The sequence below is a fragment of the Hemitrygon akajei genome, chromosome 1 (assembly GCF_048418815.1).
Source record: "Hemitrygon akajei chromosome 1, sHemAka1.3, whole genome shotgun sequence".
NCBI classification, from domain to species: Eukaryota; Metazoa; Chordata; class Chondrichthyes; order Myliobatiformes; family Dasyatidae; genus Hemitrygon; species Hemitrygon akajei.
The window spans coordinates 76,562,817-76,583,032 of NC_133124.1; the positions used below are offsets into that span (position 1 = coordinate 76,562,817).

Here is a 20,216-nt window from a genome sequence, read left to right on the forward strand (position 1 = left end):
ATCAATCTGACCATTCTTCTCTGACCTATCTCATTAATGAGATATTTTTGCCCACAGAACTGCCACTCAGTGGACATCTTTTGGGTGTTTTCCCCCCCATTATTCTCTGTAGAGACTATTGCATGTGAAAAATGCAGGCGATTAGCAGTTTCTGAGATACTCATACCGCTCATCTGGTTCCAACAATCATTCCACGGTCAAAGTCACTTAAATCACATTTCTTCCCCATTCTGTTTGGTCTGAATAACTGAACCTCTTGACCGTATCTGCAAACTGACACGATTAGTTGATTAGAGACATATTTGCATTAATATGCAGGTGTACCTAATAAAATGGCCATTGAGTGTATGTTACTATATCTTACCGTGAAGATTCATTCTCTTTCAGGCATTTACAAAATAAAGAAATACAATAGAATTTATTAAAAACTATAAATGAACAAAGGCTGACAAACAACCAATTAGCAAAATACATACAATTATACAAACAAAACAGTACTGAGAACACAAGTTGCAAAGAGTCCTTGGAAGTGAGTCTGTAGGATTCAGTTCAGTTGTGGTGGGTGAAAGTATACATGCTATTCAGGAACCTGATGTTTATAGGGAAATAACTGTTCCTGAACCTGGTGGTGTGGGACCTAAGGCTTCTGGATCGTAGTAGCGAGAAGAGAGCATGGCATGAATGGGGGGGATTCCCTGTTGACGGACACTGCTTTCATTTGACAGTGTTATATCTGAATGTGCTGAATGGTGGGGAGGCTTTGTCTGCAATGTTTTAGTCTATACCCACCACTTTCTGTAGACTTGCCTGTTCCTGGGCATTGCTGTTTCCATACCAGATTGTGATGCTACCAGTTAGGATACTCTCCCATGTGCTGTCAAAGATTTTGCTGACATGCTGAATCTACACAAACTGAAAATAGAGGTGCTGCTGTGTCTTCTCTGTGATGGCATTTACATGCTGGTCCAATGATTCTCTGATATGATAACGTCAAAGAACTTAAAGCTACTGATGCTCTTCACCTCCATTCTCCTGATGAGGATGGAAAGATGTTGTTTATGAGTTAAAGTTATCAGAATACAAAACAGCCAGAAGCAAACATTTTTGTATGGGTTATGTTTTATTCTATTTACAGACATTACCTATAAATATAATACATCATTTCTTGAAAAGACATTTGTTTTCATTTAAGTTTGTTACACATTAAATAACACATTGAATTTGAAAAGTTCCATTATAATGTAGCTAGCTGGATCCACTTCACGTAACACCCTGTGGCTGTGGAAAAAGACAAACTTTCAATTGAATTAAACCAACTGAGAGAAAAATCAAAGTAGATACTTGCTCCATTATTCAGCTTGTTGTAAACCTGAGATAGTGAGAATCGCGTCAGGAGGTAAAAAGGGGGCAAAAATCCAAGACATCAAGCAATATTTAATTTTATACTTCAAAAGATTGAACACAAAACAATTGATTTGGAAATTTGTTGTAGCAGTGAATTGTTAGTTCGTGCAATTAATGCATACCCACCCCCCACCACAAACGATACCCGAGTGATCAACACCTTTTGGTTCAGTCACCAAGGACATGAGGCTGACAAATTAAGCCAAAGATGCAAATGCCCCCACCTTTCAGATGTGCTGGAATAGGTGACAGCGTTTTTAAACAAAGCATTTACTAACAGATGCCCCACCTTGTACCCAATGCTCACATTTAAAAAAAATAGGTCCAACTATAAGCAGAGGTGAATGATAAATATATTCAAACCCATATTACATACAGAGAATACAGAGTGCCTTTTATTGTGAAAGACTTAAAAAATAATTTTGAGTCTGTTTTAAGCTCTGTTCCCCTTCCCAATTACCCCTCATCCAATCCCTCATCTGTACTGTACAATTTCTCAATATTAGTTCTGAATTTAAGGTGCAAAGTAGAACTGCAGGATATCTCAAACATAGCTACAAAAGAGAATGACCATTATGATTCCATCTGAGATTCATGACTATCAGACATTGTTGATGATGATCAGGGCTGGAGTGGTGTTCTGCTGGCTGGTTTCACACTGCACACTCTGATCAGCCAGTTTGGCAAAGACCCGGGGAGTGCCGAGGTTGTAGACCCCGGCGTGGATGAAACAAGCCTTCAGTGGAACTGTGTGGACCTCCTGCCCTTTCAGCTGAAATTTGTACTGAGTCTGCCCAAGCCACGTGAAAGAACCGTGAACCTCCAGCATTTCCGGGCTGCAAGAAAGGAGAAAAATATACTGATAAAAGACAGGCCTTCTCTTCTCCTTTAGGGTAAGTCTTTCTGACACAGATTAGAATAGCAGCACTGTGTCAGAAATGAAGGAAAGCACTAGAGAATAAAGAACTAGAGGGCACAGGTTTAAGTTGAGAGAGGAGAAATTTAAAAGGAACCTGAGGGGCAACTTTTTGGCCAGAGAGTGGTCAATATATGGAATGTACCGACACGTGGTAGAGGCAGGTACATTAATATTACTAGACAGCTACAGGATTTGAGTCAAACATGAGTAAATGGGACCAGCTTAGATGGGAATCTTGGGTGGCATGGACCAGTTGGGCAGAAGGGCCCATTTCTGTGTTGTATGACCATGATACTGATTGTTGACTGATGACAGCTGCTCCAATGATTCTATTGGCAGTGGTGCTAATTTTCCCCTTCCCAATGCGACCAGATCTGGCAGGGGTCTGAAAACAGCACACACTGAGCAGTCAAACAAATTGAACACAGTCTGTTACTCAGCACCAGCGACCTGGGCTCGGTCTTGACCTCCGATGTTATTAGGTGAAGTTTTCACATTCTCTCAGCCATCATCTGGTGCTCTGATTCTCACATCTCAGTAACGTGTGAGCTGCTGTCAAAATTTGTCACTGCAAACTGACCCTACTGTAAATGTCAACATCTGGGAGCAGTAGATAGAAATAGGAGAGGATAAAGTGGAATTTGTATAGGATTAGTGCAAATGGGTGCCTAATGGCCAGCATGTGCTTAGTGAGCCAAATGGCCCACTGAGCCCAACCTGTAATAGGCTGCAGAGCCAGAGATTGGTCAGCTGTAATTGAGAACCTACCACAGAAATACAGGTATACCTATTCAACAAGGGTAAAATGTCTTTAGTAAATGAGGGGAAAGTTTAAAAGGGTATGTGAGACAAGTTTTCTTTAAAAAAAAAAGTAGCCTGGAATGCGTTGCCAAAGATGGTGGTGGACGCCAATACAATATAGGCATTTAAGAGGCTCTTCGATAGACAGATATGCAGAGGATGGAGGAATGTGGCCACTATATAGGCAGAAGGTATTAGTTTGCTCAGATTTAGATTTATCACGTGTACATTGAAACATACAATGTAATGTCATGTGTTAACAACTAAGGATGTGCCCATAAGTTCTGCCATATATTCCTGCGCCAACATAGCATGCTCACAATGCTCAGTATTGAAAGTGGAGCATTTAATTTTCAGCATAAGTGACTGAAGGACCTGCTCCTCTATTGCACTGTTCTATGTTCAACACGAGGTTGTACTTCACATCAAAATGTCTGATTGTTACCGTGCATGTGAAGAGTGCAACAGCACAGACCATAGATGACCAAGATATTGCTTACAGCAACTCCTGGATTCCCATGTGAAACAGTGGATGGGAAGAACCCAGGACTGGGTCTTTTGACAATGACAGTGTGCACTGCAAGCATACCATCATGACACTGATCAGTTCCAGGAAGCTGCGTCTTAAGCTTTACCCTTACTGTGGGGTACATGCATGGTCCCCCAGTAGAAAATGAACTTCAGAGGTAGTTAATAATTATCAACAATTAAGACTAAAAAGAAATGAAAGTTGATTAGCAGTGGTGATATCCACTGAGGATAAAGTACAATGAAGCTGGGCAAAGGGTAGAACAAAATCTGAATTTATGCACCAGCTCTAGAGTCTTGAATGGTCAATGAACTGAATTCAAGCTGTCAAATTGAAGAGGTTTTGTAGTTAGTCAGCCATTGACAACGTCATGCATTAAAGGGCTTGAAGAACAAACCTAGGAAAATAGGAAAATTTCACCTGCTGTTAGATGAGTGCAGAGAATAACAGTGTTTAAGTTATTTATATTAAAATATTTGAAATATTTAGGAACACAAGTTCAACATTGAAAGAGGGAGAACAACTGAGTGAGAAGGAAGCAGGGGAGAACCAAAAACAAGAGGGAAGCCAGACAAAAAGCAGGGAGGCAGGCTCAAAGAACTTGAAAGTGGGTAGTAGGAAAGGACGATGGTCCCAAGTATCAGTGAAATCTTCGGGTGTGGGCCAGTGGTGCCAAGGTAAAAGATTAAACAAGATCTCACTAAATAGCAGTAATAAATAGCCATTACACCTCCCTATTTATATTCTGATTCAAGGAAGGTGTGTTTAGTAGCCACAGGGTGGGTGGAGGAAAGGAACCACTAGTAATGGGAGAGTGGGGGCAATAGCAGGTAAGGCAGAAGACAAAGGTGATATTTATATTGTGTTCAATCTTGAAACAGTCCTAAAGGCAACAAAGTAATTTTGAAGTGCCATCAGTGCTGTACTATCATGGGTATGGTACTTATGCTCATGAACTGGAAGCCCTCACAAGTAGTTTGTGACCAAACAATTACCTATAAATATTGATTGGAGTGAAAATATTGGTCAGAGTACCAAGGATAACAGTCTTGTCTTTGAAATGGTGCACTTACCCTCACGAATGGACAAGGGGCTTGACTAAACATCTCCTTTCAGTCACAGCCAGTGCAGCATTCTCGCAGTTTGCTCAAGCTAATGGTGTGGCACTGGAATGCATGACCTGGCTTGAAAAGTGCCTGCCCACTTAGCCATGTGATAAATTTAGTAAACTGGATGGAAAAGTAGATTCAGACCAGTGTATCCTACTAACCCTGAGAATAAGCAGGAAAAACTAGCAAAATATAAATTTAAAAAGTTGAGAAGCTTCATACAAGTTCTTCACGTTATGAATGGGCTCCTAGATAGAAACCTTGGGATAATAGAACTTAGAACAGTACAGGCTCTTCAGCCCACAATGTTTTGCCAACCTTTTAACTTACTCCAAGATCAATCTACCTCTTCTGATAGCCCTCTATTTTTCTTTTCTTAAATGTCTCTAATGTGTCTGCATCACCACCACTCCTGGCAGCATGTGCCATGTACTCACTGCTCTAAAGCAAAACCTACTTCTGATGTCCCCCTATACTTCCCTCCAATCACCTTAAAATTATGCTCTCTTGTATTAGCCATGTCCACCCTGGGATTATAATTATAATTATATCAATATGAATATAATTACAAAGTGGACAACAATGCAGGGCACATTTCCAAACTGTTATTAGTGAACTGAGTTTACAAACAAAATTCTGGATATGTTATTGCTCCAGCCTTACTTTCAAATTCCTGCTGTCAAAGTCTGAATTATATTCACATGCTTTGAATCATTAGTCCTAAATATCTCCAATGTGGCATCTAACTAGATATCAACGTGGAAAAACGTCAAGCCTCTCTTGGCCAAATAAATGTGTTTGTAGAGTGTGACCTTACCTTGTGGCCTTGTGCCGTAGATCAACGATAATGTCCACTTCAATCTGACAGCAGTTGAAAAGAACAAGGGTAACTGGTACTAAACACAAACTGTGGAACAGGGAGAAAAAAACATTCTTAACAAGAGTTAGGCAAATCCCTGTGCACAAATAATTGAATTTAAATATGCACAAATATTAAGCTAAAAGTTGTGTAAGTACAAAAACTATTTCCACCTGAGCATCAAAAACACAGGGAAGAAAATGAACAGAATATTTCTTTTAACATCTAATAATACAATTTTTTTGCATTATCGTTCAGTTCATGAATGATCACATAAACCAACAAAAACTCTTGTGGTTTTACCTTTAATATTTTATTTTCTTTATGGTCCATTCCAATATTATTTTCCTTCACAAACTTGCTTTTCAGCTCAAACTGTTACCCCATTTTGATAAATTTGACTTAGCTCATAACCTGGAAAAAGATACCGACAATCTACTCTGATGTCCTTCTTATGGAAAAAAGCTTGCAAGCATACACCATATCGATTCCCCTCAATTTTGTATACTCCGAAAAGACCTCAATCTCATTCTCCTGTGCTTTAGGGAATAAAGTCCTGACCTATTGAACCTCTCCATGTAACTTAGGTCCTCAAGTCTTGTCAACATCAATGGAAGTTTTCTGTATTGTCAAGTTATTGTTCCTGTAGGGAGATGACCAGAACTGCATACAACATTGTACAACTTCAACATAACATCCCAACCCCTGTGCTCAATGCCCTGATTTATGAAGGAATTGTCAAGGAGTTATGGATCTTATTCCCAGGTCCTTTTATTCTACTGCACTCCATAATACCATACCATTAACAGTGCAAGTCTTATCCCTGGTTTGCTCTCCCAAGGGAGAATACTCACACTTGTCTCCATTAAATTCTATCTGCCATTTTTCAGCCCATTTACCCAGTTGGTCCAAATCACTTTGCAAGCTTTGATAGCCTTACCTACTGTGCACTACACCCCCAGAATCTTGTGATGTTATCAACAAGTTTGCTGATCCAGTTTGTCATTTTACCCAAATCATTAATATAGGTGACGAACAACACTGATCTGCAGCACAGCACAGGCCTCTAATCAATGACAACCATTTGCTTTCATTTTCTGGCTTCTCCTGCTAAGCAAACATTGAATCCAATTACTACTTCACTCTGAGATCAAGATATCCTCACCTTGCCCTCACTAACCTTCCTCAGAAACGCCATAAAAACTAAGATTAGTTACATATGACCTGCCACACACAAAGCCAGGTTGGCTATCCCTATTCAGGCCATCTATCCAAATACTTAAATATGCTGTCCTTTATAATACCTTCCAATAATTTACCCTATAATCTCTCAGCTTTTCATTAGAGCCTTTCTTAAACAACAGAACAATGGAACTTTATAAACTTGCTTCTGGAATAAAGGTTAAAGTTTGGATGTTTTTTACCCACATAACTTTGAATTAAGTCTCAATGATTTACAAACCTCTTTCGATGGAATGAATGGTCATAGCATTCAGGGTAGTGAAGGCTGATCTTAATGAGATGTGAAAGCTGTTCCAGGCTTGGTCGTGCAGGCAACTGTGGCTGCTCTGGCCGTATGAATTTCAACAGAACCATTTCCTGTGCTTCCTGGAACATACAAGATAAAAATACACATTCCATACAGCCTCTACACCATAAAAGTGGAAGAATACTTCACTCATATTCACACTTTTAAGGTGCTTCAGTCTGCACCTATTCCACTTTAATAAAAAGTATCATACAAAAAGTGAATATGCTTTTTTGCCCTCCTGATTTGCTTCTTCAGTGTCTTCTTGTATATCTTATACTCAAGTACCTCATTTGCTCCGTTCTGTTTACAGCTCTGTACCTCCTCCTTTTTCTTAACCAGGGCCTCAATCTCTCTTGAAATTCAAGGTTCTCTAAACCATTATTCTTGCATTTTATTCTGACAGGATCATACAAAATTTCACTTTGAAGGCTTCCCACTTACCAAGTATACCATTGGCAGAAAACAACCTTTCCCAATCCACACCTGCCAGATCCTTTCTGACACCGTCAAAATTGGTCTTTCTCTAATTTAGAATATCAACTGAGGACTAGGCGCATCCTTTTCCATAATTATCCTGAAAATAATAGCATTATGATCACTAGATGCAAAGCATTCCCCTACACGAACTTCTGTCACCTGCCCTATCGCATTCCCTAATACGGGATGTAGGATTATACATCCTCTGCAGTTGGGATGTGTAACTATTAAGGAAACTTTCCGGAACATATTTGATAAACTCAATCCCATCCAGCCTTTTTACAGTAAGGGAGTCCCAGTCAATATGAGTAAAGTTAAAATCACCTATCACAACCTTGCGTTTCTTGCAACAGATGTCTCAACAAATTTACTCCTCCGGCATTGGGTATTCAATAACAATCAGTTTATTGTGGTCATCCCTTCCTTATTTCTTAGTTCCACCCATATAGCCTCAGTTGATGAGCTCTCCAGTCTGTCCTGAGCACTGCCATGATAAAGCTGGCAGGGAATATAAAAACTGACTGTAAAAGCTTTTATAGATACGTGAAAAGAAAAAGATTGGTCAAGACAAATGTAGGTCCTTTACAGTCAGAAACAGGTGAATTGATCATAGGGAACAAAGACATGGCAGACCAATTGAATAACTACTTTGGTTCTGTCTTCACTAAGGAGGACACAAATAATCTTCCGGAAATAGTAGGGGACCGAGGGTCTAGTGAGATGGAGGAACTGAGGGAAATACATGTTAGTAGAGAAGTGGTGTTGGGTAAATTGAAGGGATTAAAGGCAGATAAATCCCCAGGGCCAGATGGTCTGCATTCCAGAGTGCTTAAGGAAGTAGCCCAAGAAATAGTGGATGCATTAGTGATAATTTTTCAGAACTCCTTAGATTCTGGATTAGTTCCTGAGGATTGGAGGGTGGTAATGTAACCCCACTTTTTTTTTTAAAAAAAAGGAGGGAGAGAGAAACCGGGGAATTATAGACTGGTTAGTCTGACATCGGTGGTGGGGAAAATGCTAGAGTCAGTTATCAAAGATGTGATAACAGCACATTTGGAAAGAGGTGAAATCATCGGACAAAGTCAGCATGGATTTGTGAAAGGAAAATCATGTCTGACGAATCTTATAGAATTTTTTGAAGATGTAACTAGTAGAGTGGAATGGGGAGAGCCAGTGGATGTGGTATATTTAGATTTTCAAAAAGCTTTTGACAAGGTCCCACACAGGAGATTAGTGTGAAAACTTAAAGCACACGGTATTGGGGGTATGGTATTGATGTGGATAGAGAATTGGTTGGCAGACAGGAAGCAAACAGTGGAAGTAAACGGGACCTTTTCAGAATGGCAGGCAGTGACTAGTGGGGTACCGCAAGGCTCAGTGCTGGGACCCCAGTTGTTATACAATATATATTAATGATTTAGACGAGGGAATTAAATGCAGCATCTTCAAGTTTGCGGATGACACGAAGCTGGGCGGCGGTGTTAGCTGTGAGGAGGATGCTAAGAGGATGCAGGGTGAACTGGATAGGTTAGGTGAGTGGGCAAATTCATGGCAGATGCAATTTAATGTGGATAAATGTGAGGTTATCCACTTTGGTTGCAAGAACAGAAAAACAGATTATTATCTGAACGGTGGCCGATTAGGAAAAGGGGAGATGCAACGAGACCTGGGTGTCATTGTACATCAGTCATTGAAGGTGGGCATGCAGGTACAGCAGGCGGTGAAAAAGGCAAATGGTATGTTGGCATTCATAGCAAAAGGATTTGAGTATAGGAGCAGGGAGGTTTTACTGCAGTTGTACAAGGCCTTGGTGAGACCACACCTAGAATATTGTGTGCAGTTTTGGTCCCCTAATCTGAGGAAAGACATTCTTGCCATGGAGGGAGTAGAGGAGATTCACCAGAATGATTCCTGGGATGGCAGGACTTTCATATGAAGAAAGACTGGATCGACTAGGGTTATACTCACTGGAATTTAGAAGATTGAGGGGGGATCTTATTGAAACGTATAAAATTCTAAAGGGATTGGACAGGCTAGATGCAGGAAGATTGTTTCTGATGTTGGGGAAGTCCAGAACGAGGGGTCACAGTTTAAGGATAAAAGGGAAGCCTTTTAGGACAGAGATGAGGAAAAACTTCTTTACACAGAGAGTGGTGAATCTGTGGAATTCTCTGCCACAGGGAACAGTTGAGGCCGGTTCATTGGCTATATTTAAGAGGAAGTCAGATATGGCCCTTGTGGCTAAAGGGATCGGGGGTATGGAGAGAAAGCAGGTACAGGGTTCTGAGTTGGATGATCAGCCATGATCATACTGAATGGCGGTGCAGGCTCGAAGGGCCGAATGGCCTACTCCTGCACCTATTTTCTATGTTTCTATAATTTCCCTTCACTAGTGATACCAACCTCTCCCCCACCCCCCCTTGATCCTTCCCCCTCTATCAAGTCTAAAACAATGGAACCCAGGAACATTGAGCTGCCAGTCCTGCCCCTCCTGTAACCATGTCTCACTTATGGCTTCAATGTCATAATTCCACATGCTGATGTACGCCTCAAGCTCTCTACCTTTCCTACGATACTCCTTGCATTGAAATAAACACAGCTCAGAATATTAGTCCCACCATGCTCAGCCTTTTGTTTCCTGACTGTATGTAGGCTTAACATTTTCCCCCACAGACACTGTAGTATCTGCTCCGGTGCTCTGGTTTCCATCCCCTACAACTTCTATTTCAAACACCCCTCTGCCCCCAGTGCAGCACCAGCAAACATTCCCCAAGGACACGAGTCCCCCTCCAGTTCAGGTGAAAAATGCCCTGCCTGTACAACAGGTTCCACCTTCCCTGGAAGAGAGCCTAATGATCCAAAAATCTGAAGCCCTCCCTCCTGCACCATCTCCTTTGCCACATGGTAAACTGCATTATTTTCCTGTTCTTGGCCTCACTAGCACATGGCATGGATCTCAATCCTGAGATCATAACCCTGGAGGTCCTGTCCTCTAACTTAGCACCTAACTCCCTGAACTCACTTTGCAGAACCTCATCACACACGTCATTGGTACTGATGTGAACCTGATCTCTGGTTGCTCACCCACCCATTCAAGAAAGCTGTGGACTCAATCAGAGATATCCCTGACTCTGGCATCCAGGAGTAACAAACTATCTTGGAATCTTGATCCCATCCACAGAACCTCCTTTCTAGTCCCCATCACAACAGCTTGCCTATTCTCCCCCCTTCTTTTATAAGCCACAGAAACAGACTCAGTGCCAGAGACTTAACTGCAGTAACTTTCTTCTACCAGGTCATGCCTCCCTGTAGCACCTACTATTGAGGGGAATGGCCACAGCAGTACTACACTGGCTGACCATCTCTTTTCCCCCTCTTGACAATCACCCAGTTACTTGTCATGTACCTTGGGCATAACGACTTCCCTGTACATCCTGTTGATCAGCCCCTCAGCCACCTGAATGATTCAGAGTTCATCCAGGTTCAGCTTCAATTCCTTAACACAGGCTGAAAAAAAATGGCAGATGGATGCACTTCTTGCAGGTGTCGTCATCTGGGACACTGGAGGTCTTCTTGACATCCCACATCCTACAAAAGGAGCATTCCACTATCCTATCTGACATCCCCACTGCTCTACTGTGCAATAACAAAGAGAAATTAAACAAAGCCTCTATAAGCCAAAGGCTCAACGCTCCACTCTAACAATGCAATGGCCACTTAAACCTAACATTTTTATTGACACTTAAGTGCCATATTATGCACAATCCAACATCTCCAAGGGAACTGTGGTGTGCAAAATATTCAGACTGTTCCCGCTCACTTCTTTTGAAATCTCTCCTCTTACAAATGCAATTTGCTAATCTGCTGGGATCATTCCGGAATCCAAGGACATGGTTAAAAAAAAATCACAGCCAATGCACCCTCAATCTCTGCAGCCACTTCTTTAACAACTTCATGATGAGATCATCCTGTCCAGAGGACTTGTTAGCCTTCAGTTTGCCTGGAATCTTTTCATTTTCACCTATCATTAAAAGCATAATCTTCTATCAAGATGAAAAACTTCTCCAAAATCTCTTCCTGTTCATTTGTTCATATTAATACTTAAGTTTCATCTTCCAAGGGACCAAATTTAGCTACTCTCTTCCTTTTTGTACCCTTGAAGGGTTCTAAGTAAATTAGCAAGAAGTACAAAAACTATTTTCTATACTTTATTAATAATTTGATGGATTTTAAACATGTTTGCCAATATTTTGCTTTACCACTGATCTTCATAAGTCTCTCAATGATACAGTCATAACTTAGTCATCCAGTACAGAAATATGCACTTCAACCCAACTGGTGCATGCTGACCAAGACATCCCATTCCAGGTGGTTCCACTTACAGTTTTGGCTTCATAACCTTCCAAACCTTTGCTAGCCACATACCTGTCCAAGTATCTTTTAGAAGTTGTTATTGTACCTACTTATCCAGTTCCTCTCACAGTTCACACCATCTTTCGTTTAAAGTTACTATTAAATATTGCACTCAAGAGTATAATCCACAAGCTCAGGCTTAAGCTCATAACCTTAAACACATGCTCTATAGTTACTGATTCTCAAAACCTGGGAAGAAGACTGAGCATTCATCCTATCAACATCCCACATGATTTCATATATCTCTCTCTCAGTCTCCTGTCCTCATCTAGTTAAACATGAAGGGTCTTGTTTGTTAGTTATCATCTACCGTCTCTCACACACTTGTCACAGTCTCACACCCTTTACACGCTCTCATTCTTTGAAGACCTGGTAATCTTCCATTTGTTAAACTCAGACAATGGGAATATCCCAACCAATTTGTACACCAATTCTTAATTACCTCATTGCCCCTTAATTGCCAGTGAACCCCATCATTACCACAGGAATTGCAGTAATTCGAGGAGTCACCTTGCACCACTTTGGGATGAGCAAAGGCAGCTCATTCAATAGACAGTAGGAGCAGGAGTAGGCCATTCGGCCCTTCTAGCCAGCACCACCATTCACTGTGATCATGGCTGATCATACACAATTAGTACCCCGTTCCTGCCCTCTCCCCATATCCCTTGACCCCGCTATCTATAAGAGCTCTATCTAACTCTCTCTTGAATGCATCTAGAGACTTGGCCTCCACTGCCTTCTGGGGCAGAGCATTCCATATATCCACCACTCTATGGGTGAAAAAGTTTTTCTGCATTTCTGTTCTAAATGGCCTACCCCTTATTCTTAAACTGTGGCCTCTAGTTCTGGACTCACCCATCAGCGGGAACATGCTTCCTGCCTCCAGCATGTCCAATCCCTTAATAATCTTATATGTTTCAATCAGATCCCCTCTCATCCTTCTAAATTCCAGTGTATACAAGCCCAGTCGCTCCAATCTTTCAACATATGACAGTCCCGCCATTCCAGGAATTAACCTTGTGAACCTACACTGCACTCCCTCAATAGCAAGAATGTCCTTCCTCAGATTTGGAGACCAAAACTGCACACAATACTCCAGGTGGGGTCTCACCAGGGCCCTGTACAGCTGCAGAAGGACATCTTTACTCCTATACTCAATTCCTCTTGTTATAAAGGCCAGCATGCCATTAGTTTTCTTCACTGCCTGCTGTATCTGCATGCTTGCTTTCATTGACTGATGTACAAGAACACCTAGATCTCATTGTATTTCCCCTTTTCCTAACTCACATTTATCCACATTAAACTGCATCTGCCATACATTTGCCCACTCACCCAACCTGTCCAAGTCACTCTGCATTCTCATAACATCCTCCTGACATTTCACACTGCCACCCAGCTTTGTGTCATCAGCAAATTTGCTAATGTTACTTTTAATTCCTTCATCTAAATCATTAATGTATATTGTAAACAGCTGCGGTCCCAGCACCGAACCTTGCGGTACCCCACTGGTCACAGCCTGCCATTCCGAAAGGGACCCGTTAATCACTACTCTGTTTCCTGTCAGCCAGCCAATTTTCAATCCATGTCAGTACTCTGCCCCCAATACCATGTGTCCTAATTTTGCCCACTAATCTCCTATGTGGGACTTTATCAAAAGCTTTCTGGAAGACCAGGTACACTACATCCACTGGCTCTCCCTTGTCCATTTTCATAGTTACATCCTCAAAAAACTCCAGAAGATTAGTCAAGCATGATTTTCCCTTCATAAATCCATGCTGACTTGGACTGATCCTTCTACTGCTATCCAAATGTGTCATAATTTCATCTTTTATAATTGACTCCAGCATCTTTCCCACCTCTGACGTCAGGCTAACCGGTCTATAATTCCCTGTTTTCTCTCACCCTCCTTTCTTGAAAAGTGGGACAACATTAGCCACTCTCCAGTCAGCAGGAACTGTTCCTGAATCTATAGAACATTGGAAAATGATTACCAATGCATCCACGATTTCTAGAGCCACCTCTTTAAGTACCCTGGGATGCAGACCATCAGGTCCCGGGGACTTATCAGCCTTCAGACTCAACAGTCTATCCAACACCGTTTCTTGCCTAATATAAATTTCCTTCAGTTCATCCTTTACCCTAGTTCCTTTGGCCACTATTACATCAGGGAGATTGTTTGTGTCTTCCCTAGCGAAGACAGATCCAACTTGTTCAACTCGTCTGCCATTTCCTTGTTCCCCATAATAAATACACCCGTTTCTGTCTTCAATGGCCCAATTTTGGTCTTAACTATTTTTTTGCTATTCACATACCTAAAGAAGCTTTTACTATCCTCCTTTATATTCTTGGCTAGGTTACCTTCGTACCTCATTTTTTCTTGGCGTATTGCCATTTTTGTTATCTTCTGTTGCTCTTTAAAAGCTTCCCAGTCCTCCGGTTTCCCGCTCAACTTTGCTATGTTATACTTCTCTGTTATTTTTATACTGCCCTTTACTTCCCTCGTCAGCCACTGCCGCCCCTTACTCCCCTTAGGATCTTTCTTCCTCTTTGGAATGAACCGATGCTGCATCTTCTGCATTATTCCCAGAAATTCATTTTAAATTGTTTGAGCAACACTCAAACAATTTAAAATATAAAATTAGAAAATATTGACACTAGCGTTTAAGTTGAAATACATTTACGGTAAATTAGACCCCCCCCCCCATACCATGGAGATGTTCCTTATTTTGGCGCCATTGGCAAGAACTGATCCAACTTACAGCCTGTAATAAACTGATACAGTTTTCAAAAACTCTCAAAACAGAGCAGTGGGTCTACCTGTACTTGAGGTAAAGAACAGGCTTCTTTCCCAATTGACTGGAGAGCAACATGAAGCTGGCCTTCCAAAATAAGTTGTTTATTATCCTCCACAACATAAGCCTGTAACGAAAAATTTAAAAAAAATTTACACAATGGCATTAGAATCTTACTCCCTCCCTGCAATTATACAGTGCCAGAGGACATTATACCATTAAACACTAATGTCAACTGAGAATGGGTCAGGAATACATCACCTGAATCAAACCTTTGCTTTCTATTATATACCATTTGTCCAACAGTAAAGACCCAGTCATTGCCACAGGAAACTGACTGCTTTGCAGTTAAGATTTTTTAAGTCTAGTCACTGTTGCAGTGCAGTGTTTCTAGAAGCCTAACTGAACACGACAATCTGCCACAAAAATACAATATTGACCAGATATTTTATGTTAATGTTTTAGTGAAACAAAATGGTACGCTAACTTCCCTGGTATTCTTCAAGAATTAAGAAATCTTTTATATCCACTTCAGGAGGAAGATTGCCTTTTATTTAACATCTAATCCAAAAGAGAGCAGTTGAGTGCTTAGAGTTTCCCCTCACTGCTGCACTTCAATGCTGACCCAAAATTTTGTGCTCACCTCTGGGATTTGAACTCACAACTTACCGACTCAGGAGTGAACCCTCGCTTGTCAAGTTATCAATTAATCACAATCACCACAAACACCCCTTGGGCTTGAAAGAATGAAGAAAATTTCATGTTTAAAATAATTATCAAGCAAAATATAACACGGCTATGTAAGGAGATATCAAGGAAGCTGAACTCAAGCTTGTTTAAAGTATTACATTAAAGAATCTAAGAAATGCTGCAAATACTGGAAATCTTGCGCAATACACAAAATGCTGGAGGAACTCAGCAAGTCAGGCAGCTTCTATGAAGGGGAGTAAACAGCTGACATTTCAGCTAAAATCCTTCTTCAGGACAGAAATCAGAACGCTGATGAAAGGTCTTGGCCCAAGGTGTCGTCTGTTTACTCTTTTCCATAGATGCTGCCTGGCCTGCTGAGTTCCTCCAGCATTTTGTGTATGTTGCTTTGGATTTCCAGCATCTGCAGATTTTCGCATGACAGGAATCATAGATGCCACCTGATTTGCCAGGTGAAAGTGAAATAGAGCTCAACCAGGGTTGAGGGAAGAAATTCCAAAGAGACAAAGTTGGACAGAATAACAGAATATCAGGGTACAAGGAACTAGGATTTGGGAGAAAATGGGTATAGCTTAGAATAGACTTCAGAGAGGAGGGACAGGCTGAACTTTGGAAGGATTTAAAAAAAAACCCGGGATGAGAACTTTAAAAAAAAATACATGGCTGCTTAATGCAAGGTTGAACACAAGGTTTGCCAATGACCTGCCCATTTCAAGCAAGAGCCTAGAACATATTGGTTGCAAGGTATACTGTTGGAAGGACAAATTACCTGTGTGGGATAAAGGTCACATGAGGAACCATCGTACCATTGGCCTAAGAGGTAATATTATGATAACATACAAGAATCGGAGAGCTTGATAGTATGGATGCAGAGAAGATGTTTGACATCAAAAGGGCCTCAAACTTTGAATCAGTTCTGCTGAAAGGTCATTGAACCTGAAATGTTGGTTACATTTTTCTCTAAACTGGCTGCACAATTCCTACACTTTATTTTTCTTTCAGATTTCCAACATCTGTGGATATTTGCTTTTCATTCCAGAGTAGCATCTACTATGAGCAACAGATCAAGGTTAACCAACTTCGTGCAACACACACAAAATATTGGAGGAATTGTGCAGATCAGGCAGTATCAATGGAGGGGAATAAACAGTGTGTTCGGGCCAAAACTCCATCAGGAATTGATCAGTCCCAATGAAGGATCTCAGCCTGAAAAGTCAACTGTTCGCTCCCCTCCAGATGCCACTCAATTTGCTGAGAATCCCCCACCATTTGTTGTATGTTGCTCAAAATTTTCAGCATCTGCAGAATCTTGTGTTTGTAACAGCGTTGTTACTGTTTTTTTAAATTAATGTCATGAACCTAACGGGTAGTTATTACATTAGCCTGCATCAGGGTTGACCACTGAAGTAGGATACTTCTACAGCCTGAGCTTCTATCCAGTTCTGCATGATACTTGATATATTACAATACAAGCAGTTTTTGATAAGCAGACAGGCAAGATTGCTAGCTTCCACACCTCTATCCATCTGCCAAAACATTATGCACACTTCTGTATCTATTTCAACGCTCTCAAGCTTAACATCACATACCTATAAGATTTCAGCTTAACTATAGCTCCAACACTGATATTTTAACTCCAATACCAACCCTCATTCCTTCTTTATTCATTACTATGAACATCAAAAACATCTGACTCATGTAATTGTACCAATTCAAATTCTGATTCTAATATTCAAATTTTTCCATCTATTCCAATCTCCACCTACTGCCAACCAGCTCTTTCCAATTCTGCATTTCTCATATTCTCACCTGGTATTCCCACTTGCCTTTCATCCAACAGACGTCAAACATCTTAGCCGTATCATCAGTTATCTTTCAAAACTCAACTTGAATTATAAATCTTCTTTAGTTTGTTTCTAATCAACTGCCTCAATATCCATTTATCTTATTTTGGAATATTTTTCTACACTGGAGTTGCTGCTGTAATGGTAAATAATTGCAGAGAATTTAACTATGATAATGGGACAGAAGAATGAAAATTCCAATGTGGGAAGGCTGAGGTAATGGGAGACACAAGAAATGATGAATTATTGGGATATCAGGAAGGTAAGTGTCAGCTGCAACAAAACAATCCATATAGAATCTTCTATAGTAAAATATCAATCACCAGGTTCTCAACGAAGGTCTTGGCTGGAAACATATGCTTGTAGCTCACATGCACTACCTGACTTAAAGCATTTCCAGCAGTTTACTTTTAATGAAAGCAGTAATCAAGCCATTGAGTTCCCCAAATTGAATGGATCTTCAGATCAATGGGAAGATGATGTTGTATTAAGGAACCGCTCACATATCAGCAGGAATTACTAAACCTCTGAAGTCATTCTCTCAATTTTCGTCATTGTTTTGTATCTTATTGTGGCATGCTTGTGGCATAATTGAAGGTTGAAGAAAAACATCATAAAGTCACTGTAATTTAGAAAGCGAACTAAGTATATTAAGTTTCCTCTAAGTTATAATCATCAATATTTGCAAATGTACAACTCTTCAGCACAAATGTTAATTATACCAACCTTCCATAATATTATAATGTTCAGGTCTACTTCATTACACTTTTGCACTAATTTCATAACGTTGCCAGATTTTGGTCTCCCAGCTCCCATTGTTGCCTGCAATGCAGTCTTTCGAGACTGTCCAGTGCTGCAACTTTGAAAGAAGAAGTCAGCACAGGGAGTGGTGGAACTGATTATCTTTAAAAAAAACACAAAATGGAAATAACTCAGTGATGCAATCCAAACAAAAGTGTTATCACAAACTCACAAGCATCATAACACCCAAAAATAAAACTACAGAAGTTTATAACATCCCATGAGAGGCACAAAATGAAGTAAAATCTCTTGCTAAATATAAATGAAAATATAAACAGCGCTGGAATAACTAAAAAATAGACATGTGCAGAAGTGTGCATCACTGAAGAAGCCAGATTAAAACTAACAGCCTCTTTATTCCCAGGTCCACAGTAACAGATGCACAGAGGTCAGCTGATAAGGAGCTAACAATTTAATGAACTTGAAAATACACCTTTGAAATGAAAATTGTTTTATTTAGGAAGAGCTACATTTATCTTCATAGTATACTACTCAATTATATGAAAAATGCCACACCTTGTGAATAATTGATCAAATCAGCAACAAATGATGGTATTTTATGAGTTGCTGAGCTTCTAAGAGTTCAAGGTCAACATGTTCCTGTAAGGGCAAAAGTTAGGGGTAATAATTACAGAGAAACTCTTGATTTTGATGGATATTGAGGGATGTATAGAGTGAAAATGGATAGGGAACTAATGATGAGAGGCCCATCAATTGTAGGGGCATAAAAATGAAATTAGGAAGGTTAGATAGATCACACACAAAAAAACCACTAGCAGACAATGTTCAGATAAATCTGAAATCATCTCTTAGTATGTTAAGGGCAAAATGTGGAGCTCATTAGGGACATCATAGGTATTCTGTACCTGGAGCCAGAAAGTATAGGTGAGGTTGAATACATTTCACTGCTGTTCACAGAGCAAACTGTGCTTGTAGCTGGAGACCTCAGTTAACAAGTGTGGGTAGGTGCCTTGTGTGGGCCTCCTAGTTCAATGGCTAGGTGGGCTTGAAGGTGGATGAATTCCCAGGATCAGATGATATCTGCTATGGGAGGCAGGGGAAGAGATTGCTGGAGTACAGGGCAGAGATTTTTAAATCTTTGCTGAACATAAGCAAGGTTCCAGGTGACTGGAGGATGGCAAATGTGGTCTCTCTTTTCAAGAAAGGCAGCAGGGGAAAAAGCCTGTAACTACAGACCAGTGATAGGGAATGTAATTGGAAAAAACAGGGAGAAGCTTGTTCACTTGGAAAGGCAGGGTGACAAACAAAAGGAGCTGGAAGAATTCAATTAGTCAGGCAGCATCTATGGAAGGAAATGGATCAATGATGTTTCAGGTTGAGAGACTTCAGCTGGACAACCAAAGGTCTTGATGCAAAACATTCACTATCCATTTCCTTTCACAGATGCTGCCTTAACCACTGAGTTCTTGCAGCTCCTTTGAGTGTTGCTCAAACCGTCCAGCATCTGCAATTTTTTTTCATTAACCAGAGAAGGCCAATATGCCTTTGTCAAGGGCAGACTCAATCACAATTTGAATGAATATTTTTGAACTGGTAACAAATTGCATTGCAGCAACACAATAAATATGGTTTATGGTTTATACAAGTTTTAGAGTGACTTGACAAAATCCCACATGGTTCACTGTATCTAAAACTGGATATTAGTAGCAAGATCAAGCTTAGTATGTGGGACGCTTTTTAAAAGTGAAATTTTGAGAGTACAGAGTTTGCATGTTCCAGTCAAAATAAAAGGCCGGGATAACAGGTTTAGGGAATCTTGATTTTCAAAAGACAGAGGCCCTGTTTAAGAAAAATGGAGGTACACAGACAAGAAAGAGCAAATGAAGTACTCTAAGTATAAGAAATTAAAAAGAACAGAAAAGGAGAGTGAAGTGCAGTGAAAACATGGATTTGAAAGCAAGTTTGAGAGATTCAAAATTGCTAAAATTGATGTGTTGATCAGCAAGATGGAAAGAAGAGCGTGCATTTATCGGAATATGCTGAAGGAACTCAGCAAGTTGAGCAGGAA

The 20,216-nt window shown here is 40.5% G+C and overlaps 1 protein-coding gene across 3 annotated transcripts in view; it reads right to left on the reverse strand.

The window, feature by feature from the left end:
- Nucleotides 1-1,096: 1,096 nt before the first annotated feature.
- Nucleotides 1,097-20,216, reverse strand: part of trappc8 (trafficking protein particle complex subunit 8) — a 159,593-nt gene continuing 140,473 nt past the window's right edge. For all 3 annotated transcript variants that reach the window (XM_073045993.1, XM_073046003.1, XM_073045986.1), the window contains 5 exons: nucleotides 18,113-18,289; nucleotides 14,860-14,961; nucleotides 7,084-7,229; nucleotides 5,580-5,669; nucleotides 1,097-2,240 (listed from right to left, as the gene is read on the reverse strand). In XM_073045993.1, coding sequence (XP_072902094.1) covers nucleotides 2,006-2,240; nucleotides 5,580-5,669; nucleotides 7,084-7,229; nucleotides 14,860-14,961; nucleotides 18,113-18,289 — 750 coding nt within the window. In that variant the 3' untranslated portion in view covers nucleotides 1,097-2,005. The remainder of the gene's footprint in view (nucleotides 2,241-5,579; nucleotides 5,670-7,083; nucleotides 7,230-14,859; nucleotides 14,962-18,112; nucleotides 18,290-20,216) is intronic.